Source organism: Aotus nancymaae, unplaced genomic scaffold, assembly GCF_030222135.1.
Source record: "Aotus nancymaae isolate 86718 unplaced genomic scaffold, 86718_ANA_hifiasm-v0.15.2.pri h1tg000059l, whole genome shotgun sequence".
Taxonomy (NCBI): domain Eukaryota; kingdom Metazoa; phylum Chordata; class Mammalia; order Primates; family Aotidae; genus Aotus; species Aotus nancymaae.
Genome location: NW_026988473.1, coordinates 18,076,120 through 18,100,621, shown reverse-complemented (window position 1 = coordinate 18,100,621; position 24,502 = coordinate 18,076,120). Strand labels below are relative to the sequence as shown.

The 24,502-nt window shown below is 36.6% G+C and overlaps 1 protein-coding gene across 2 annotated transcripts in view; it reads left to right on the top strand.

Annotated features, from left to right (window-relative positions):
- The window catches only part of HSD17B12 (hydroxysteroid 17-beta dehydrogenase 12), a 177,894-nt gene that overhangs the window by 132,208 nt on the left and 21,184 nt on the right, over positions 1 to 24,502 (top strand). For both annotated transcript variants that reach the window (XM_012452399.2, XM_012452397.3), the window contains exons 5-7: positions 2,335 to 2,399; positions 3,237 to 3,281; positions 16,528 to 16,562. In XM_012452399.2, coding sequence (XP_012307822.2) covers positions 2,335 to 2,399; positions 3,237 to 3,281; positions 16,528 to 16,562 — 145 coding nt within the window. The remainder of the gene's footprint in view (positions 1 to 2,334; positions 2,400 to 3,236; positions 3,282 to 16,527; positions 16,563 to 24,502) is intronic.

The window sequence follows — 24,502 nt, the reverse complement described above, 5'->3', positions numbered from 1 at the left end:
TCTGTATTGTCAGTACAGCCATAACCAGAATAACACTTACCTGCTTGCATATTCAGGCACTTCCTTTGTTTAACTTTGTACTTATAGTACATGTTAAGATTACAAAGTCAACTGTGCTGCTTGCAAAGTTCCCAGATTTTTTTTTTTAATGAAATCTGGATTTTAAAAGATTTATAATTACACTGTTAATTTTTTGCATTTTGAAATTTAGCATTAATATTCCCATGGGCTAGAGGGAAATCTGAAGAAAGTCTTCTTGATATGAAGAGTGAAGGGAGATAGTTTACTGTACATCATGAAATTTTTTAAAATTCTGATGAATATTACAACTTGCCAAAGCCTTTCCGTGAAGACTCTGTTATCTTAAACTGATGTAAAGAATATTTTGTTTATGTGCAATTATTTTAACAGATATTTTGGATTTTGCTATTTCTCTTAGTCATATTCTAAATTATTCATCCTTCATAATTCTGTAAGTGGTTAAAGCAAAGTCAAGAGAACATAAAGCCTTACCTTCAACTAGTTTGGGCTTAATTCTTAACAGATCTTTTATAGAATTGACTCTTGGGATCCCTGGTGGGTGGAGAACCTATCAAATAAAATAAAAATGGATTTCCACCTGCTGTTATTAATTATGTTTAGATACTATCCCTATTCAGATGAGTGTGAATCCTAATTAAATAAAGCTTGCTTTGTTACTGTCTTTTGCTTATATATTTTCTGACAGGCTTCAGTGGTATTGTTCAAGCCATCCTGATCAAATTTTGCAAGTAAAATCTTGTGACTTACAGCCTCAAGTGATTGACTTATAATTAAATAGAAAACCCTCACTGAGTTCCTTTGAACTACTGATTTTTTTAGACTATTGAAAAGTTATTATTACGACTATCAGGTTTATCTGGCATAATTCCTTATAAGCTGTGGCAGAGTGATCATAATGTCATCATCTTGCAACTGAAACTTCTCTTTTTTAAATACTTGATCATTTTATTAAACATTACTGTGAGATTTTTATTATTCAGTTATTGCGTTGTTGGTTTTTTTTTTTTTTTTCTGAGTTGAATACTGCATAATAAAGGCTTTACCATGGTGGTTAAAAGCCTAGTCTCTGAAGTTGAATTTCCTGAGTTTGAATCCTCACCTACTTTGCTCTATGACCTTGGGCAATTTATTTAACTGCTGCGAACTTCAGTTTCCTAATATGTAAAAGGAAAATAATAATAGGAACTACCTAATAAGGCTGTTGTGATGATTAAGTGTAGATAGGTAGATAGATAGATTGTCTATCTCATGAGTTATTTATTTAGTTGAAATAAATTCCAAGGTATTTTATTTATTTTTTGATTCCTGCAAATGTTCCTTGTTCTGGGTTTGTCTTTGTCTTTCTAAGGCTAGGGAAAACCATAGGATATTTGAGTATTAAAATCTTGTATCTAAATATATATAGGTTTATTCATATCTTACCAATTGTCTTGTAGCCCCAACTTTAAGTTAGGTGTTTGGGAAGGGAAGGAGATGGCAGTATAAGGAAAATTAAGACATGACCTCAACTTTTGATTGATGGTTTAATGAAGACATTTAATCTGACCCACTCACTTGGCCACCAGAAAGAAGCCTTCCCTCACTTTCCAGTGAAGTCAGGCTCTGCAGGAATAGACTCCCATGGCACTCTTCTCTGTCATGAAATAATTGTTCGATTCTCTTTGTTGAATGCCTTTCTTTTCCTACTAGATTGTATGCTCCATGATGCTAACACTTTTTCCCCCACTTTTAAAGTTCCTAGCACATGTCTTGCTCAAAAGTATATGGCACGTATTTGTTGAATGATTAAACGAGCTCTCATTCTGGAGCGAAACAAAATGTGATGCATATAGTACGTGACTTATCCCAAGTTACATGTTTTCTAAAAACAGTTTTAACTAGAACTTAGGTTTCCAGTATCCTGGACCACAGTGTTCTCCACTCTTTCTACTACACTATGAAACTTTAAGGTCTAGAGAAGAGTTAAGTAATATCTCCAAATAACAGTATGATAGAGGCAGAATACACATATCCCAAAGGGCTATGGAAAGTGAGAGGCAAGTGTAAGTTCTGTCAGTTGTTGGATGGTAGATTAGTTGTCAGAAGGTTTAATGCAGGAAGAGACATTTGAGTTGGACTTTTAAGGATGGATAGATTTTGGATAGAAAGGTGTAGAAAAGGTTACTCCAGCCATAAACACTATTTTATACAATTAGATGTATCATTTTAGTCTTGATATCTTTAATGTCATTATTTTAATAAATCTTTAAAATATACATATGTTACTCAGCTGATGATCTTGTTCTATTTCAGTGAACAACGTGGGAATGGCATATGAGTATCCTGAACACTTTTTGGACATTCCTGACTTGGACAATGTAAGTCTTTCTTTGTATGTTATGGTAACAAAAAGAATGCATGCAGGTATTGGTATAACAATTCATACTGTGACTGGAGTCCAGCTGCCTGTGGTTCATACCCTGGCTCTTCTGCTTACTACCTGAGTTCCCTGGGTATGGGCCTCACCCTACTTAGTCTCAGTTTACTTGCTCATAAAATGGGCAGCTTCATAGAGATATTAGAAGGATGGAATGAGAAAATATTTATAACCTCATTTATACAGTGCTAGATTCAATAATAGCTCTAGTTTTGTTATTATACTTATTTTTGTTTGTGTTATATCAAAACAGCTGTTTTAAGTTTTAGGATTCTAAACATCGACTTAAATATTGCAAATATGTTAATACACAGCAACATGTTTGATTCAGGTAAATCAGCTCTACCAAAATGAAAGTGACATCCTTGATGCATGCATAATCCTTTACTGAAAACGAGAAAAGCATATCATTGAAGGACTATGTAAAATTTTAAAAATCATTGAAAATCCTAGGTTCAGTGATTTCTACACTCCATACTAGCAGAAAGAAAACTGCAAAGTATTCTATTTATTTTAGATTTAATGTGTCTTTTTACTTCCAGATTTTACTTGCATGCATACTTTGGATTCTGCATGTTAGCATCAGTTATCACCTTAGTTAGGAAAATGTAACACTGAGAGTAAAATAAAGTCTGTCTCTGCCCCAACTCATGTCATTCTTCCAAAATCTCTGCACTATCTGGGGAAATGTTCAGTGCTTCTCTAGATTACCTAAGTAGATATCTAATGGGATCACTTTCATGATCAAGTATATATAAAACTCTCAATTTTTTTGCAGGTGATCAAGAAAATGATAAATATTAATATTCTTTCTGTTTGTAAGGTAAGCAGCTTCTTTATAAAGATGTTATCCTTTTTTGTTTCTTTCTATTTAAAAACAGTGACATAATCAGCTTGTTCACCTGAGTCTACTCTTGTTTAGATGTGGATACATACAGTCCAGATAAAAGTGGTCTTAAGTTATTTTTTCAGAAAGTATAAAGGACTGAAGACCAAGCAGGTGCCTGTATTATTTTACTTCTCATTTATTTTATTTTATTTTTTAATTTTTTATTTCCATAGGATATTGGGGAATAGGTGGTGTTTGGTTACATAAGTAAGTTCTTTAGTGGTGATTTGTGAGATTTTGGTGCACCCATCACCTGAGCAGTATACATTGCACACAATTTGTAGTCTTTTATCCCTCACCCTCTTCCCACTGTTTTCCCCTGAGTCCCCAAAGTCCATTGTATCATTCTTATGCCTTTGCATCTTCATAGCTTAGCTCCCACTTATGAGTGAGAACACAAGATGTTTGGTTTTCTATTCCTGAGTTACAGTTTCATTCAGGTTGCTACAAATGCCATTAATTCATTCCTTTTTATGGCTGAGTAATATTCCATCATATATATATATATATATATATATATATATATATATATATATAATATCATTCTCCACTCATTGATTGATGGGCATTTGGGTTGGTTCCACGCTTTTGCACTTGCGAGTTGTGCTGCTATAAATATGCATGTGCAATTATCTTTTTTGTATAATGACTTATTTTCCTCTGGGAAAATACCCAGTAGTGAGATAGCTGGGACAAATGGTAGTTCTACTTTTAGTCCTTTGAGGAATTGCCACACTGTTTTCCATAGTGGTTGTACTAATTTACATTCCCACCAGCAGCGTAGGAGTGTTCCCTGTTCACCGCATCCATGCCAACTTCTATTATTTTTTGATTTTTTCATTATGGCTATTCTTGCAGGAGTAAGGAGGTATTGCATTGTGGTTTTGGTTTGCATTTCCCTGATGATTAGCGATGCTGAACATTTTTTCTTATGTTTGTTGGCCATTTGTGTATTGTCTTTTGACAATTGTCTATTTATGTCCTTAGCCCACTTTTTGACGGGATTATTTGTTTTTTTCTTGTTAATTTGCTTGAGTTCATTGTAGATTCTGGATATTAGTCCTTTGTCAGATGTATAGATTGTGAAGATTTTCTCCCACTTTGTGGGTTGTCTGTGTACTCTGCTGATGTTCCTTTTGCCGTGCAAAAGCTCTTTAGTTTAATGAAGTCCTAGCTATTGTATTTATCTTTGTTTTTATTGCATTTGCTTTGGGATTCTTGGTCATGAAACCCTTGCCTAATCCAATGTCTAGAAGGGTTTTTCCAATGATAGCTTCTAGAATTTTTATAGTTTCAAGTCTTAGATTTAAGTCCTTGATCCATCTTGAGTTGATTTTTATATAAGGTGAGAGATGGGATCCAATTTCATTCTCCTACATATGGCTTGCTAATTATCCAGCACCATTTGTTGAATAGGGTATCCTTTCTCCACTTTATGTTTTTGTTTTCTTTGTTGAAGATCAGTTGGCTGTAAGTATTTGGGTTTATTTCTGGGGTCTCTATTCTGTTCAATTGGTCTATGTGACTATTTTTATACCAGTACCATGCTGTTTTAGCGACTGTGGCCTTATAGTACAGTTTGAAATCAGGTAATGTGATGCCTCTAGATTTGTTCTTATTGGTTAGTCTTTTTATGGCTATGTGGACTTTCTTTTGGTTCCATATGAATTTTAGGATTGTTTTTTATAGTTCTGTGAAGAATGATGGTGGTATTTTGATGGGAATTGCATTGAATTTGTAGATTGCTTTTGGCAGTATGATCATTTTCACAATATTGATTCTACCCATCCATGATCATGGATGTGTTTCCATTTGTTTGTGTCATCTATGATTTCTTTCAGCAGTGTTTTGTAGTTTATTAAATGCTTTCTATTTATTAAATGCCTTCTATATGCAAGCACTGTGGTAGGCACTGGGACTACAAAAACTTAGACTGGAGATTTATTTTTACAAAGATTTCATCCACATGCTATTTGTCACGGATAACTTGTTTCCATTTTGTCTTCCCCATGATTCTTTTAAGTTGAGGAACTTAAATGTTGTGGTAAAGCATTGTATGGGGAATATGGAACTATAAAGTAATGAGTGTGATTTTCCATAGCCACTCATAATAACTCGTGTGGTTGCTAGTTGCTAAGCATGTGTTATAGTCATGTCACATGTGTGTGCCAACAAAAGACAACAAGCCAATACCTGCCAAAAGAAAGAATACTTAGCAAGTATGAGCATCTCAACACCATTTTTTCTTGTATAGTATTAGTAACTACAAAATTGTGCTATACCTTGGTTATACATACCAGAGCCGTGAAAAATAATTGCCTGAGGCAGGATTCTCACGGGCAGTGTCAGATACTTGAAATCTGAACATACTCATAGAAAGTCAAATCCATTTTCAGTAACTCATATATACTAGCTTAAGGAAATTCAAAAATGATTAACTCATTGTTTAACTTTGTTGTTATTAGCCAAGTTTTTTTCTCATGTAAGATTCCGTTTAAGTGAGGTAAACTTAATTACAAGTGGATCTGTGAGTGAGTCTGGAGCAAGACTCTCATGCACAAAATTGATGCTTTTAAAACATGGCTAATAGGAATATATCTAATAGTCAGATAATTATAAGGGCTCTTGAAATGTTATTGTTATTCTTAAACTCAGAGCTGATACAGATTTTAATAATATGTAGAACTATGACTTTATTTTTTAGCAAGCAAAGGTTTTTGATCAAAATCCATATCACTTCTAGTCTACTACTTACATATTTTATAATTTTTGCCTTTTGAAATGACCAATGTGTACCATTATTTTGATATACCTTTTCTGGTACATTTGGCCAAGTGCTTGAAAATAATGTGTTAAAAACAATGTACATGTGTTTCATTGTATCTTGTACTGAGTTAATGATAAAATATGTTTGTTTCAATTTTGTTTTCTAGAATTGTTAATACTAATTTCAGATTAGTCTTCTGATAATTTTAACTCCTCTGTCAGATAAAAGTGTAAGGCATTTACTTTAGATTCATTAATATTTTCTATTACAACCTCCTGCTCATCCTCACTTACGTGTTTTTGTATACTCTTACGGTGTAAAACCCTGGCCTCTTCTGTCTCCATGTACATGCCATCCATTGGCTGGCAGTCTTCAGAATACTAATGATAGAAAGCCAAGGTCCTGCCCTTAAGTCTCTGCTTAAAGACCAAATGGGGAAAGTATGAATAAAACGGCACAAATCGAAGAGCACCATAGAGTAACTTTCAGTGTTTTAAATATAATGATGAAATTAAAATGAGATATTTTTAATATCTTGATAAATTATAAAATGCTTCTCCTACCTCTTCATTCTTCTTCTTCTTTCTTTATTCACATTGGCATATATACTTGTTTTCATGAAATGAGTTAGTGGAGACAAATGCTAATTTATTAAACACTTGCATGCCATATCGATGGTAAGTATCATTGGCAGAACTGGATATCTACTTAAAATTTTTGTACATAAGCTTTTTTTTGCAAACTTAATCCCATTTAAAAGCACTAAGGAGTTTGCTATTTAAAGCACTTCTTCATGGAGCCAAATAAGCATCCCTTAATTTATCTTTAGTATGAATCCGAATTTTCCTGTATCTTTGTGACGGATACTTCTAATAGAAAATTAAAAACTCTTGACTTATGGAATCAATGGATCATAAAATTAATACCATCTGGAGGCTTAGCTAATTAGTTTTTGTTGTACTATATGCAGAATCACTGTAGTTAACATCTCTGAGCACAGTTGACGAGTTGACCGTTCAGATATGAAAATGGTTTGACTGGAGCAGTGGGAGGTGAGTGATGTGCAGTGGCTAACCAGCAGGCAAGAAGGGGAAGTTAGGGCGTGATTGCACAAGACCTTGAGTGATGTGCTCAACAGGCTAGAGAGCCACAGAACGCCTTCAAGTAGAGGTAAGGTGTGATCTGATCTATGTTTTAGAAAGGCAGTTCTAATGGCAGAGTGACATGGTAATACGTATTTTATGATGCATATGTTCTTCCTGCTTATACTGAGAGAAAGGCATTCACCTTGACGAAATTTTGTGTGACGCTCCCAGGTTTAGGGCTCTTTGGTGCTGCTGTGATTTGCCCTATAATATATTTGGATGAATTGCACCTATTATTCTTCAGTTGACTCTGTTATGTTGTCAGGGCCAGGGCCACATTTTCAGTAGCAATGGCTGTTTGGAGCCCTGGGGAAACTTAAAAGAAGATGAAAATTGGTGCAGCTACAGAATCGCCAAAGGTTTTATTGTGGCTGGACATCAGGGGAACTAGGGCATGGATGTCTACAGCCTAATGCCACAGTGAATTTCTCAGAAAAGGCCTGTATAAGGAAGAGAACAACCTCATCTTACCATCAATGTTGGTCCAAGTTTTATTTCCTCACTAAACCACATAACAGGGAATAACTGGCTGAGGAGTGTTCCAGGAGAGATTGGTGAAATCAGCTTGGCCTTGTGACGTTGGACTTGTGCCCCTAGTTTGGAGATGTTTGCTGAGAAGGGCCCCAGCATCTTATTGTAAGGCCTGCACTGTGCCATGAACATTGAATGACCTGGCTTTACATTCCTTCAGATCCACATATTTATGTCCTGGATCAGTAGGTCAGATGATTGTAAAAAATCATGTAGGTTCCACGTTTCAATAGATGAATGATAGAAGTGAAATATCCTGACACCCAAGGAATTGCAGTTCACCACTGGATAAAATGGTAATGATGTGGCCAGAAAAATATTGTGGAAGAAATATTAATCAGAATAGTTTTGAATATAGACCCTTGACGTTTAATCATAAACAGCTCTCCCAGGCCACTTAGTTCTCCAGTTTCATCCGATTGTTTTACTTTTTAATCTTCTCCAGTATTTTGAGTTTGTTCCTTTCTTCCCTCTCAGTGGCTCACTTCAAAGGGCTTTCCCTTTACAAGGACACAAGGGATTTTAGAAGCCTTGTTGCCTGCTTTTCTAGTTTTACTCTTAAATCCTTCAGGGATAAATTTAGTCTTGTTCCTGTTCCCTGCCTGCATACAGTTAAATAATGTAGAAACTCTATATGTAGGTAACCAATATGGCAGGTAGATCAGTCTCAAACTGTAAGAGAAGTCCTGCTAGATAGAGCTTTCTTCTGATTGCAGACGCTCTGTGACTAAAATCTAAGATACATCTTATTTCTCATCAAGAACATTGACCTTTATACCAGAAACGATGGAGTTTAGAGACAACTGAACCTCAAGGTATTGAACCACACTTTTCTAAAAATAGTTATAGTTTTATACCTGGAGAGATTTCCATCCCAGAATACTGAGAGTTTGCAAATGAAATTGTTAAACTGCTATTGATTGCTATTAGAGAAATCATGGAGAGTGGAAGAAGTGCCACAACTCCAGAGGCAGACAAATGGAGGTCTCCTTTCAAACGGGGTATACGCTGAGCTTCACATCAGTCCAAAGACAGGTTCTAAAACAGATATTGTTGTAGTGTTCATTTCTGATTTGAGATCACTTTTTCTAACAGCTACCAAATTTGGGGTTGCCTTCCTTTTCTGGGCCAGATTGTTCTTTGATTCTTTTAATCACAATTTCAGACGTCAAGAGACCCTAGACTCTTCACTCCTTTTCAGATAAGCACTGCCCAAACAGTGTTACCTGAACTGCTCATGGCGCCTATGGAAAGGCGTAGAAACCATTCCTTCAGGTGATGCTGGGCCCTAAAACTGTCGCTGCACTTACTGAATGAGGTGGAAGCTAGAGAATGGCCCTGCCTACAGCTGAACCTCTTAGAAATGTCCAGTCCACCATTCTGACAAATAGAGAGGATGTTCTAACCTTCTTTATTACCTTTTTCTTAGAGCAAAGAAGGAAATGGATGAGAGTGTGGCCCAAAGTAAAATATATTAAGAACCTCCACATCCTGTGAAATACCATTGTGTTTTGTTGTTTGCTTTATTTGGGAATGGGGAAGAGCATCTCAAGCAGGGGGTTATATGAATTTCTTTTTACTTTTTTAAAGTCAGTTTGAGATTTAATGTTTTTATATTTAATTTTTTACTTTTTTGGGGGGTCAATATAAGACTTAAAGCAGGAGCTTACAATTTAGTTCTTCCTTCATTAGATGCTCAATCAAGGTGGGGGCTTGAAACCATTTCTTATTAGGGGTGAGTGTGGGTAGGGGGCCTTTCTGAACCCTCCAGAGTGTCCTATGCCCACTGTATGTCTTCCCTTTATGAGCATTTCATTTTTAGACTCTTCCTTTCTTTGTGTGTGTGTGTGTGTGTGTGTGTGTGTGTGAGACTCTGTCACCCAGAATGGAGTGCAGTGACACTATCATAGCTCACTATAACCTTGAACTACTGGTCTCAAGCGATCCTCCTGTCTTAGCCTCTTGAGTAGCTGGGACTACAGGCATGCACCACCATGGCTGGCTAATTTTTAAATTTTTTATAGAGATGGAGTCTTGCTATGTTGCCCAGGCTGGACTGGAATTCCTGACCTCAAGAAATCCTCCTGCCTCTGCTTCCCAAAGTGCTGGGATTACAGGTGTGAGTCACCATGCCCGGCCTAGAGTTTTTCTTAGACTGAGTCTCTCTTTCAGTTGAGAGCCTCTCTATAGATTGTAAGCACCGTGAGGGTTGGTACCATCTCCTTTTCCTTTCCTGCTGAATCATACCCTCAGCCTCACATATGTCAGGTGCACAACACATTTTTTTTAAAATAAATGAATGATTTTTTAAAACTGAAAATTCTAGTTTTAGTTCAAGTTCTTTGGGAGTAAGGGCCACACTGATTGTATGTGGCCCTAGAAGGTTGAACTTGAATCAACTGTTATTTATACTGAAGTAAATTGTAAGAACTTCCTAATCTTTGGATCTGATAGAAGTGGAAGAAGCAGAAGGTGAGTCCCTTTTCTGATACTGAGTCGGAAGTTGTAAACTATTGGTTTGTGGGCCAGATGTGGCTGACAAACATATTTTGATTGGCCCAGTTTTCAAAATCAGGAAATTTTACACCCAGATTTCTAACTTCTCTTAGGCCTGCAGCTCTCCTGATTGCCACAGTCCCTACCAGTCCCTGTTATTTGACTTATCTCACTCATTTACATTACCTCTCTGACCGTTTTAGGCACTGGAGTTTGGGTTCTTCTGTTCTAGATGACTCCAATTGTTCAATCTACTCAAATGGAATAACTGCTTGGGGAAATTGAGGGATTAGAATGACATCAACTAAATTACTCTCTTTTGTCTTAGTCCCTTTGGGCTGCTCTAACGTAATACCTTAGACTGGGTAGTTTATAAAGAGCATAAACTTATTGAGTTCTGGAGGCTGGGAAGTCCAAGATCAGTGCCCCAGCAGATTTGGTGTCGGGTGAAGACCCCATTCTTCACAGATGGAGACTTCTTACCATATCCTCATGTGGCAGAAGAGGCAAACAAGCTCCCTCAGGCCTCTTTTTATAAGGGCAGTAATCCCATGTGTGAGGGTGGCACCCTCATGATGTAATCATTTCTCAAAGGCCCCACCTACCTCTTAATGTCACCACATTGGGGATTAGGTTTCAACAAACAAATTTTGGAAAGGTGGGGTCTGGTACAGTGGCTCACACCTGTAATCCCAGCACTTTGGGAGGCCAAGGTGGGTGGATCACTTGAGATCAGGAGTTCAAGACCAACCTGGCCAACATGGTGAAACCCCATCTTTACCAAAAATACAAAAATTAGCCAGGCATGGTGGCATGCGCCTGTAATCCCAGCTACTCAGGAGGCTGAGGCAGGAGGATCGCTTGAGCTCAGGAGTTCGAGACCAGCCTGACCAACATGGAAAAACCATGTCTCTATCAAAAATACAAAAATTACTCACATCTGTAGTCCAAGGTACTCATGAGGCTGAGACAGGTGGATCGCTTGAACCCAGCGGGGCAGAGGTTGCAGTGAGCCAAGATCGTGCCACTGGACTCCAGCCTGGGTGACAGAGCAAGACTCTGTCTCGAAAACAAAACAAAACAAAACAAAAAAACAAATTTTGGAGGATGGGGACATAAACATTTAGACTTGGCATCTTCCACTGCATGATTCTCTGAAATCAGACTATGAGGCTCTTTGCATGCTTTTTGAAAAGCTATTTTTTCCTTTTGATACCACAATGTATTCATTGTCACTTAGCCAGAAGCGCCTTATGCAATGCCCTGCCCATGGAATAGATGATAAAAGTTTAGATGAATGGACAGTTGGGTGAAAAGCACAGAAACATTTGTTTTTCTTACCTGGATTTGCCTCTGGCATGTGACACAATGCCAGTAGGGGGAGCCCTCTATTAATTTGAAAATCCATGAGACCAGTCTCTGTTCAGCAGTCTAATTGTATTTAATTTAGGGATTATGTTAAGAATGCATCCCGGCACCCTGCCTCGAGAATTTAACAGCATTAGTAATATAATAAATTATGGAAAGGAGAGTATAACCCTCACCATTGATCCCCATCCATAGCTTTTCTAGATGAAGGCATTCCAAGTTAATATCTAGAGTCTTTTAATCCATTTTGAAATCAGTTATCATTATGCTCCTAAAAATTTCCAAATTATTGAATACATTTAGCCCTTAGAATGTCATAGTAATGGACTGCTTCAGGCGTAACTACAAAATGATGGTTTTGCCAAATGGCATGACAACCACTTTGCATAGTTTTCTTCTTTCAAAAATGAGGGAGTAGTTATAGATTTGTTCTGATGTTCTTTCCAGCTCCACATGAAGCTAGGTTATAGGAGAAATGCCTGTAAATGAGTGAAAATGTAAAAATCTGAGAACTTTAGAAATTATTTTCTCCTCCCCAAACCTGTCACTTTTGAGAAGTTAGCTTATTTTGGAAAAACTTAGGTATTGGGAGGTCTTAGCATACTACAGTATGTGAAACTTGGAAAAACTGTGTATGATGGTATATGCATTCTTTTTTAAAATTTTGTTTAGAGTTTATAAATTATGGCTTTGGAATCATTAATTGGCATGGAGCTCTTTGTTCTGAAAAGTTCTTTTTCTTCTGATAAATTATTTTAATGTAGATCAAATCACATTTATTACAGAAGGAAAAATTTTGTTTTTAATGATATATGGTTGAATTTGAGGTTAAGTAATATGGGGCGGGGAAGTGGCAAGGGGAGCTCTTAACTTTCATAAAAACTTCACATTAATAAAAAGGAAAATCATATAATACTTGGAGATCTCAAAGCACTCTTAAAAACTTTATCTAATTAAGCTTTCTACCCCCTGTGCAGTAAATATTCTGTTAGCTATACAGGTGAGATTCTAAGAATTTCTAATTAAGTTGTGTTCTTTTTACCTCGGTGCTCAAATTATACAGTTTGCCAAAGGAAATGTGTGCTGTGTCATTCTAGCATGACTTTCAATGGAGTTACCATCCAATTTCTCCAAAACAGGCATTGTGTAACATTGTTGTCACTTTCTGTAATTATTTTCATTGGTATACTGTGATTTTGAAAAATTATTGTTAATGATTACAATTGAAAACGTGTTTAAGATATTTGCATCTAAGAAATTGTTTTCTTCTCAGTTGTGTGGGTACATTTTTAGTTACTTGAATTCAGATCCTATTTACTGAAAGCTTTGTGGTAGAGGGAGGGCAGAGGTGGGCAAAGTGGCTATTTGTGGTATCCTAATTCTGGGTATGAATAGCCTGGATTCCTGGGGCTTTGCCTGGATTCTAGGGTGAGTTGTTATACTTTATTCCCTACATATATTATAATATTACTTGTTTTCTTATTTTGTTAAAGCATCTTGAATTTTAATGTAATTTTTAATTTGAGCTTTTGTCTTTTTGAACATTATGCAATCATATTTTCTTTGCACTGTTTTCTCCAAAAAATGACCAAATGCCAAGGGTTACATGATACAAGAATAATTTGCATATACTGGATCATTTTTCATACTAAATTAGTGAGTGGGAAAATCTACACTGGCTCCTGGGTATAAAATAAAGTTTCTTCTACAAACCATTTATTACTGATGCTACAGGAGTAAAAAAGAAAAAGTTTTATTCATATTAGAGTTTTTTAGAAATAAGATTGTGGGGCTTTTCTAATTGTAAAACCAATGCAAGGTTGTTGCCAAAAATATGAGAAATATATACAAACATTAAGAAGAGAATAAGTCACTTTTAGTCCTAACTACTAACTTTATTTTAATATAACATTTTCAAGGATTTTCTAGGCCAACCAATGCATTTTTGCTAAATAATCTAATCATCTAAATAATCTCATAGTCCTGAATTTGATTTTGTATGAGCTAATTGAGCCCCTTTTTAACTTCACAGCCAGAATATACATTGCTGTGCCAGTAAATACTAGTAAATATTTTACTCTTGACATTGAATCAAATTCTAAATTTAGCTGTCATCAAGGCATTCATTTATCCTCATATATTTGTATACTTTTAGGCTAGCTTGCATACAAAGTGATAACAATACCTTAAGTGTCATATAACATATATATTAAACTGTCCCCTTTAGATTCTAGGCATCTAGGACTTTCTTGTGGTGAGGATTAATGATACTGTCACTGAAAATATATATGTATATAAATAGGAAACACTTTTCCTGCAAGGGCAAGGATTTCACACTCTCATTATTGTAGAAGTACTATTGCAAAAACTGTTATCTGTTTCTTAGGAAAGAATTAAAATTGTTTGCTCTACACTTTTGGAAACAATTGCCAACAGGGAAGAAAATGGGTCTGGAAATCATGTTTACCACTACTGGTCTAATATTCTTAACCATTGAACTTGCAAGTTATGATAACCTTTTTTTAGAAGTATGTTAAGATGAACCAAGATTTTTCCAGTACAGCAATTATCACCTGCAGATGGCCTAAAATTAGCATTGAGTTAACTCCAGAAACAGCTTGTGAGCTGTGAAATGGAGTTCAGATAGATAGTGAGATTTCACAGAGATTCCTGGTACATTGGTATAAATAACCAAATATCAAGATACCAACTGATGCATACAGATGACTACTAATAGCTAAAAATTCTATAAAAATTTGGTGTTAAAGAAAATTTAATTTGATGTGAACGTAATGAAGCCTCTTAACTTATGCATAGAATATTAACGATTTGTATACACGTACTCAAATAAAGAAGGCTTGAAACTGAATTTATTGTGACTTATAATCTGATGAGAAGGAAAGATAATTTCAATATAGGTGAAGGCATTTATCAATTTGATAAAAGCATGCAGATTTCAAGCTTTTCTCAGGCTTTTCATTGTTATTATTTAACAGATTAAAAAAGATGTTACATTTTATGACAAGGAGAGACAATTTAGAATCAGAATGTAAGAGGAGGAGCTCATGAGCTATAAGAAAGAAATTAACTTTCACTGGGGAGAACTTGTGTCTTTCTTTGCTGATGAATCGTCTAGTCATTGAGCATTCAACAAGTATTTCTGGCCTTTAATAGCCAGGCATTGAAAACAATGTTTATGTCAAATTATTAAAACTTTTTCAGTAGTTCATATATATAAAGAATATATTTTGAACATGTCCCTACATAAAAGGCCTCTTGATGAAGAAAACATTTAATGTTTGGCATGCCATTGATATAATTTTGTAAGTATGATTTTATGTTATGGGGTTTTGTTTGGTCTCACCATTTTCTAGATAACTTTTGCCATTCAGAAAGCAGACATTGAATATATACATGACATGCATGTGGTATAATGGAAAAAATAGCTCCTGATATTCCCTCATCTCCCTGCCCCAAATATTCCAACTAAAAATACAAGAGAGCCTGTTTAGGAGAGTCAAACAGGCAGTGGCCACCCCTTCTGGACTCCATTTAGCTGCTTTGTAGTTAACAGATCTCATTTCCTTAATACAAATGCACACAAAGACACACACCTAGGTAAAGACATTTTTATTACCAATCTCCTTCCGCATTCTGTTTCTGGTGATCTCAGGACTTTGGTGAACTGAATTATAGCTTCCCTTCACAAAATGCTGGGGGAACTTTAGCTAAGCATTATGGTCCCTGATGAAATGTGCTAAATAAAAAAAAAATGTTTTCAAATACTGTTAGGGTTTTATATAATCTATCCTTTACAATAAAATACTCCACCACTGTTAATATGCTTGATGTATGTCTGTCTGTACTACCATACAAAGCTGTTCATAATACATCTAAATTGGATGTCCACATAGCAGAATTTACCTTGGTAAAGTTTGGATAGCATTTTCCTTCTTCAGAATATTTCTAGGAAAATAAAATTCCCTTTTCATCAGAATGCTATCTACTTTAATTAATATATATCATTATTCAAGATAGAAAAAATAAAATTTCTAAGCTTAGCATGCATTCAAATCTTATTACAAAACAGCATCTGTTTCTTAGAGAATTGATGGTATCTAGGAGTTGGGAATTCATGTTACAACCTCAGTATTTAACTGTGAGGTGATTTTGACTAAACCATTGGACTTCTGAACTTTTCTTGGTTAATAATATATCAAAACAGAGTTTAGAAATAGCCCCCTCATTATATGTATTTAGTCAACAATTATGAAGTCCTTAAAAAAATGCAGATGTTACCTTTTCATTGTTGGTTGCTAGATATCACATCTTAGCTCTTTTTAAGGATGAATTTTACTTACAGCTAGCTAGACCAACAAGAGAAATGAATGTGAAGATACACTTACTCTTTGCTAACCTATCACTTTATGAAATTCTTTTAAAGACTTTTTGGCTGGAAAAGATTATGTCAGCTCTTGTGATTAGAAAGCTTAAGTAATCTTGGTAGACAGGATATTTCTTCTGATAACATATATTCTTTTATGAGAATGCATTTTGGGAAACATAGATTTCACTGTAAATCCTTCACCGTTTGAAGAACTCTGTGCCAGTATTACATTTCAGGCAAGCTAATTTTAGCCAAGTTCATTGAAAGTATTCCCTATGTTCTCTCCAATAATTTTAGCTGGTTCCTTTTTATGCCCTCTTGACACAGTCACATTCTACAGAGTATAGAAAATACCCTGCTGTCTGTAGAAATGGCCAATAGTTTCATGATTCCCTTCTTTTTAGTGTGGATGAGTTTTCTTCACTTTTTATCTGTCTGTTCCCTGCATCCTCAGCCATCATGTATGTTTTGTTTTCTCTCTTGCAGATGACACAATTGGTGCTGCCTGGCATGATAGAAAGGTGAGTCACAAGCTCACACACAAACACTGTAGAAGCAGAGCTCATTATTATTTATAGGGAGAATCCTTGCTTTGAAAAAAATCACTGAAGTGACTAATGAACCAAGCCTCCATGTCTTAGCCACAGAGTGATGTGCCAGGCAAGTCACAGTAGAGCATGAGTCATCGGTGATGGAGGCCTTTTCCACTTGATTCCCTTTTTATTTTTCTCTCTAGGGTTGTAGTGGTTCCTTTAGATCAGGATGAAATAGCCTGCCTGAGTCACCATCACTAACTCAATTGCCTGCTATTCTGAGGGGGTGGATAGAGTTCCTGGGATATTCCTGGGAATACCTTCTTAAAGCTGTATTCTCTCAAAGCCAAAATCAGTGGAGTTGGATGAAGCAAGACTCTTTTCCTCTGATTTTTCACTTTTTACTGGGAGAATGGCTGGATGAGGAGCTTAAGCGTGTTATATAAAGTGATTATAAGATGTCAAACCAACCCTTGGAGGAAAAGGCAATGTCCACTGGCCCCATCTTTGTTCCAGTTTGAATTGGTTTTGCTAGTACATGCTGAATGTCTTCATTTTCATTGAGAAATATGTTGTAGAGTTCTGTTATTTGAAACAGCGTGAAGTGTAAAATTTAATTAAGCTGTTTCTTCCTTGGAAAAACCTGAATGATGTCTAGGCCTTCAAAGAAAACCTACTAAAAAGATTTGGGCTTGCATCCTGAGTTAGCTCAATTATTTGCTGGATTCAGGGCATCGTAATCATCTTTTTTTCTGCAAAATAACTATGAGTTTGGAAGAGACCCAAAGGAATCACAGCTTTGAAAAAGGAAGACCCAAGGGTGCTACTTCTGTTAGGAAACCTCTATGACCCACTCCAGGCAGGGATTACAGCTTATGTTTAGTGAGTATATAGTTAAGTGTCAGGAACTTAGTAAATGTTAACTCATTTAACTTTGCTAGCCTCCCACCGTTGTACAGATGAGGAAACTGAAGTTAGTTAGGAATCCATTTGTTGAGCATCTACAGAGACTGGTTAAGAAACAGTTTCTCAGCAAAACTCCTTGTAATTCCATTTTATATACACTATTTTGTGTATTTTAATTGGTTTATTTTAATAACACTTACCTTTAAAATCTTCAAACTGCCTATCATTAGGTGTCAGTGGGAGTGGGCCCTTGATGGTCAGATAGGTGTCAGTGGTTAGACTGGACCAGAACCCTAGAAGATAGGAGAGTTGGGAAAAAGTGGAACCCAGGAGGGATTAAATGTGGGCCATCATCTTAATCCTAGTTTTGACATCTGCAGGTAACATGGTATTAATTCAGAATAGTAAATCTACCCATTAAAAAAGAAACACTTATAAACCACAGAGGTATTATAAAAGGAATTTTTAATTGTGTTGGTGAAAACCATATGAAAAGAGATAATGGTTGTAAAATTATTTTACAGCATAAAGTCTTAGTCAAAGAGTCATAGAAATCCAGTGCATTAAATTAATTGACAGTAACCTACCTCATTTGACAGATGAAAAAATAGGGGCCCAAAGAGATGGAATGCTATGAAGCTATACAGTTAGTAAATAATACAAAACCGAGGAGCTGGGAACTTCACTGCTACCTCTGTAGACATGACAGCCATGATCACAGCTGGAGCATTACATAAAAGCAGTGCAAAAAAGGAGAGTCCATCCATTCAATAGGCATTCGTTGAGTGTATCATGGATGAATTGGATCCTTGCCTTTTAAGAAATCAAGCTGAGGCTGGGTGCAGTGGTTCATGCCTGTAATCCTAGCGCTTAGGAAGGCCAAGGAGGATGAATCGCTTGAGGCCAGGAGTTCAAGACCAGCCTGGCCAACATGGCGAGACCCTGTCTCTACTAAAAGTACAGAAACATTAGCTGACTGTGGTGGCACACAGCTGTAATCCCAGCTACTTGGGAGACTCAGGCATGAGAATCACTTGAACTCCAGGAGGCACAGGTTGCCGTAAGCCAAGATAGCCCCACTGCACTCCAGCCTGGGTGACAGAGCAAGACCCTGTCTCAAAAAAAAAAAAAAGAAAAATCAAGTTGATTTTAAACTGGGGTTGAGAAATGGTGGAAAGTTATCAGAAGCTATGACTGAACCTGACACCACATTACCATTTTGATACTTGTTAAGAACTATTGAGAAATGTATGTGGATTTTATGAATCAGTACTTTTGGTTAGGAAAAGGAACATCTATGTCTACTTGAATTAAAGGACTTAGTTACTAGATGTGTCAGTCAAGGTTAGCTACCTGCTGAAACAGACCATTCCCAACACATAAAGGTTTACTTTTCCCTCCCCTCTCTACCCAGTCATTGAGGGATCTGAGGCTCCTTCCATCTAGGGACATCATCATTTTCTAGGATCTTGGAGTTCTCTGCATCCAGCTGACAGATGAAAGAAAAAAGAATAAAGAGATGTGTTTGTTTAATTGTTTTGGTTTGGTTTGGTTTGGTTTTTTTGAGACAGAGTCTCGCTCCGTCACCCAGGCTGGAGTGTGGTGGCATGATCTCGGCTCACTGCAACCTCCATCTCCCGGGCTCAAGTGATTCTCCTGCCTCAGCCTCCTGAGTAGCTGGGATTACAGGTGTCCACTGCTATGCTTGGCTAATTTTTGTATTTTTAATATAAATGGGGTTTTACCATGTTGGTCAAGCTGGTCTCGAACTCCTGACCTCGTGATCTGCCCACCTCAGCCTCCTAAAGTACTGGGATTACAGGCATGAGCCACTGTGCCTGGTCATCAAGATGGTTTTAAGGGAAGTTTCACTTCTGCCCACATTTCATTGTCCAGAACTCAGTCACAGGCTGCAACTACTGTAAAGAAGACCAGAAATGTTAGCTGTATGCCCAAAGAGGAAAGAGAAACTCCAAGTTAGTAGATCATCTGAAAGCATTCTTACCTTACACATTATAAGTGGTTTTATTATAGACTGCTCTTTACACCATCCCCAAATGGCTTATTTCCTATGGCTGGTTTCCATAGCATTAGTATCTCCATTGAGTAACAGCAGAGTCCTTTATCATGATCCTTTGTTGTTGTTTTCCTTCCACTGGTTCCACCTCTGATGCATGAGATTTTCCAAACCCTCTAGAACTATAGCCTAGGGCCAATTTGACTATCACTAAACAAGTATCTATAATCAAACTAAGGTATTGTTACCATAGATGTAGAAAGTACATAATTACATTATAGAGGAAAGTTGCTCTTTTCACTTCCCTGGAATTATAAACATTGTGTACAGCTGGAGCCAGAAGGTGGTTGCCATAACAACCATGGGAAAGCTAAAAATAGCCCCTTTCATACTGTATTGCTTAAGGTGGAATTATGACATGTTATGGTGTTTTAGGGCAGGTAATTCTCTTTCATGTGCTAAATGTTTGCAAACTTCAACAAAGCAAGGTTTGTGTAATGTAAGTATTTGGATTGCTGGTTCTAATTATACACCTGACCCCTGTGTTCCAAGGTACTTTTTGACATAGATCTCTCTTTTTAAAGGTTTCTCACTCTTCTTGAGAGTCTGTTAGAGAACTGTCTGTGCCAATTTCAGTATTATGTTTAAGCTTTAAAATACATATATAATGACAACCTTCCTCCTCAAGAGCATGCTTTTGTACTCCTTGATATGAAGTGGAAATTCAAAGAATTGGGTTTTTTTTTTTTTTTTTTGGTACATTATTCCTTGGCTACTGTCACATTCTATATGCAGTCAGCAGTCCCCACTAGGATTGACTCTGCAGTTCCAGCTCCTCACAGCAGCACCTCTCTCTCTTCACCTGCACTGTGGGACAGTGATGAGGTTTCTAAGGAAGGTAGAAATCAGTGACTTACTTCAAATGAGACCTGTTACATAGTCTATGACAGTAGTATTCTTCTGATAGAATATTAAGGCATTTATAAAATAAAGGCCGGGCAATTTTTTTAAAAATCCAGGTGACAATTAAGGGAGTCTTATTGGGAATTTCACAGGTCTGAGGGAATTCCATGAGAGAGCATATCTATAGGATATAGATTTTGCATTTTGCTATAAATGCAAAGTACTGAGTTTTACAGAGTTGGGCTAGTTTAATGCCTGGCTTGTGGGGGGAACTGTAATTAAGGAGAATATGTTTATATGAAAAGGTACTTTCTTGTCAGTAGTTGGTGTTTTCTGCTTTGGTTTTGTTGTTGTTGTTTTGTTTTGTGGTGGTTTTTTTTTTTTTTGGCAACATTTTAGTCTAGTAGATCCTCAGTAATTTGTACCACTGAGACACCATTGTGTGGCTATTAGCAAGTAAGCAGTATAATGAATTAAGAATGTTGCATCACAGAAAACATTGCATGACTTGCTTATTTGGATATTTGTCATAACAAACTAGAAAATGCACTGAGTATGAGCAACATGAGTCTTCATTATAGAACTTCAGCAGAAATTCTTAATGTACCTTCCAATCTTAGAATTGTTCCCAAGTCCCCGGAAAATGAGAGATTAACCAGGGTTTGGTTTCATGTTTGTTTCTGTGTGCAATTAAGTGCAGCCCATTTTGTCCTTCTGCTTGATATGACAGAGTTGTCATGAGTCTGGCTGTGCCATGGAAACTGGTTTGACGTCACTAATTCTGCTTAAATGGAGGATTAGAGCTAGACAATGTGGTTGATTTTAAGGGCAAGTCTTTTGTGACTTGCAGTCCCAAATGCTCAGCCCCATTTCTACATAGAGAACAGATACTGTATACGGTACAAAGATTAAGGCAGGCTATACCAGTATATTATTTATGATTCAGACAGAACTAACTTGAATATTATTGCCCTTGGAAAGAAAGAGCAAGAGAATTTTACGCTGTTGTGTGTGTGGGTGTGGGAGGAAGGTTTTTGCTAGACAAATATGTGAGCTTGATGGCAGGACAGAGATTTGTAGAGGGGCTATTTTCTCTACTATAACTTTGGTACAATTATAAATGCTACTCTTTTATTTTTTTAGGTCGAGTGCATTCTTGCTTTATCCTTTGTTAGTCTTTGATTTGTTTTCATGTGTTTTAGTGCTCAAATACTGTATTTTGTATGAAGTACCCTAAAACTCTGACTTTTCACTAATTCAAAGTAGCTCCACCTCCTAGAAGTTTTAAATAGGATTAGAATACTTGAGAAACAAAATCTTAGTTGCCTCAAGGAGCAAACAAGTAAGGGAGCATGACTGCATGAATGTGACATCGGATAATTGATCCATGTTGTATTTTAATTTGGGAAAGAAACTTTTATTATCTTTAAATGACTTTTCCTGTATTGAGATCATTGCTTTGGTGAGTGAAGTTTTAAGAGTCTGTTTTGATCAAGTCAAGATTTAATTTTTAAAATGCATTGATAACATTAAATTTTACCTTTTACAGATTTTTAAACTGCATTTTGTTAGTGAGAAATGAAATTTAAAATGTAAGATTTCTGTTTGAGGGCACATGTAACCAGCCCAGCTAACTTAAGTATAATGGAGCATTTAATCCAGCTGGTAGGACAAGCAGTAATAGGCTGCAGCTTCAGTGGAAAGCCTCATTCTTCTGCATCTACTTCAAACTGGCTTTTTCTTCACTTTCTGTGAATGAGTTTAGACATAGCAGTTCCTGCTTATATGAGAAAAGGTTAAAGTAAAACACTACCCATACCTACAAGGATGCTTAGGATACAGGAGGGGGGTTGATTTGTCAAGATCGAGGGTTACTTCTCAGAATGCATATTGTGCTGTATACGATACAATAGCTCTTTTAGTTTTCACTTGATTGGGATCTGCTCAGAGCTTAAAGGTGATACATTCCAATATGTCATAAATATTTTTCTCTCTCTTTTTACAGATTTATTGAGATAAATTTCACATACCGTACAATCTACCCATTAGAGCATGCACTTTAATGGTTTTTAGGGTATTCACAGAGCTGTGCATCTATCACCACAATCTAATTTTAGAATATTATCAATACCCCCCAAAAACATAAAGATATTTTAAATATTATAAATTAATACTATATTAAAAATCTCCTGTAACAAAAGTGGTTTTTATTCCATAGTCATCAAAGGAATTTCTCACAAATATAGATAAAATGAAAGGACTACGGCCAGTTGTCCTGGCGCTTGAGGAGGCGAGGCTGTCAGTTCAAGGCCAAGCTGGGCAATATGAGAACCTCTCATTCATTTAAAAAAAAAAAAAAAAAAATTAAAAAAAAAATAATAATAATAAAATGAAAGGGCTAGCTATTCATTGCTAATTTACCAGTTTTTATGTTAGAATTGTTGGGATCTAACTCCTGATACAAACTCTTACCTTAAAATTAAAAAAGAAATGGCGGCCGGGCACAGTGGCTTACACCTGTAATCCCAGCACTTTGAGAGGCTGAGGCGGGCAGATCACCTGAGGTCAGGAGTTCGAGACAAGCCTGACCAACACGGAGAAACCCCATCTCTACTAAAAATACAAAATTCGCCAGCGTGGTGGCGCATGCCTGTAATCCCAGCTACTCGGGAGGCTGAGGTAGGAGAATCTCTTGAACTCAGGAGGCAGAGGTTGTAGTGAGCCAAGATTACGCCATTGAACTCTAGCCTGGGTAAGAAGAGCGAAACTCTGTCTCAAAAAAAAAAAAAAAAAGAAAAAAAAAGGCTTTTCTGCTTCTGAAGAGGAAGACACAAACAAAAAATACCAGAATGATGTAATTTATCCATTGACTACTTATTCCCAACTTTATTCAAAACCCTAATAATATTTTTAAATTTGAAATATAATTTTTATCATCAAAATCTTAATGGATTTCACAGCTTAGGAAGGCACGTCGTACTGATAAGGACTTCTGTTAAACAACGACAACTTCTTTCCAGTGACACACACTAAGCTGAGGACCCCCACTTCCCTTTGATGGTTGAAGTGGCATCTTGCCTAGAGGCTGGCGGATGGAACGGGTGACTTTTGGGGATTATTTCATTTCAGATTTACGTCTAAAATAATTTAGATGCCATTTAATCATGTTTCCTTTATTTTGCATGAAGGGGATCTATATATTTCCTTTTTCAAGCAAAAAAAAAAAATAGCTGTTGGGGAAGTAAATTCAGACAAAGAACAATGAGGAAGTGGGTTAAGGAAAGGAACCTTAGAAGGAAGACAGGAGGTTCGTGGGATCAGGCTGCAGTGGCTGAAAAACGGGAACGCTCTGAGAAGAATAGATTTGAGGGGAAGAGTTGGTAGTTCTGATATTCCTAAACCATAATTCCACACTTTACCTAACCTATACATACTTATTAACAACGAGTATCTTTATAGCATTGCTTTTCTCAAGCTAATTTTCACTTTTTTGTAGAATTAGAAGTTCCTGGTAACTTTGATTTTGAACTTTCAGCAGTCTCTAAAAGTTACAGTAACCACTGAGCTTTGCCTTTTGGCAAAAGACACACTTTGATAAACTAGAGAGTCACATAAGTTTAGAGTCAACTCTTTGTTGGTGCCCAAATATCTACAACTCAGGGGAAGCAGAAGGGCAGGACGTAGCCATCCACTCATTACCAGAAAGTTTTCTTAAGTACCTGTTTGTTATATACTGTGTGGAATATTTTGAGGGAAAGTGGGCTACTATATCCAGAAGCTTATGGTTTTGCTGAGGGGAGGAAAGAATGTTTATATACGTAGAATGATTAAATCCTACAGTAAGGTAGTACATGATGATATGCTCAAATAAAGGTGCATGCAGGGAGTATGAGAGTATCTATAAGTAAAAATTCTTGGCACTGTGGCTAGAGAAGACCTCAGAGGGTAGAGGTCAACTCGAGGAGACTGGAGATCTGATCTGATCGTGCCCTGGATTACTAAGACTGGGAAATGAGCTAATCGTGAAGAAGTACTATTTTTAGTTGATTGAATTATGCCTCATTTACTGACCGAGCATATCACATACTGATGGAAGGCAGAG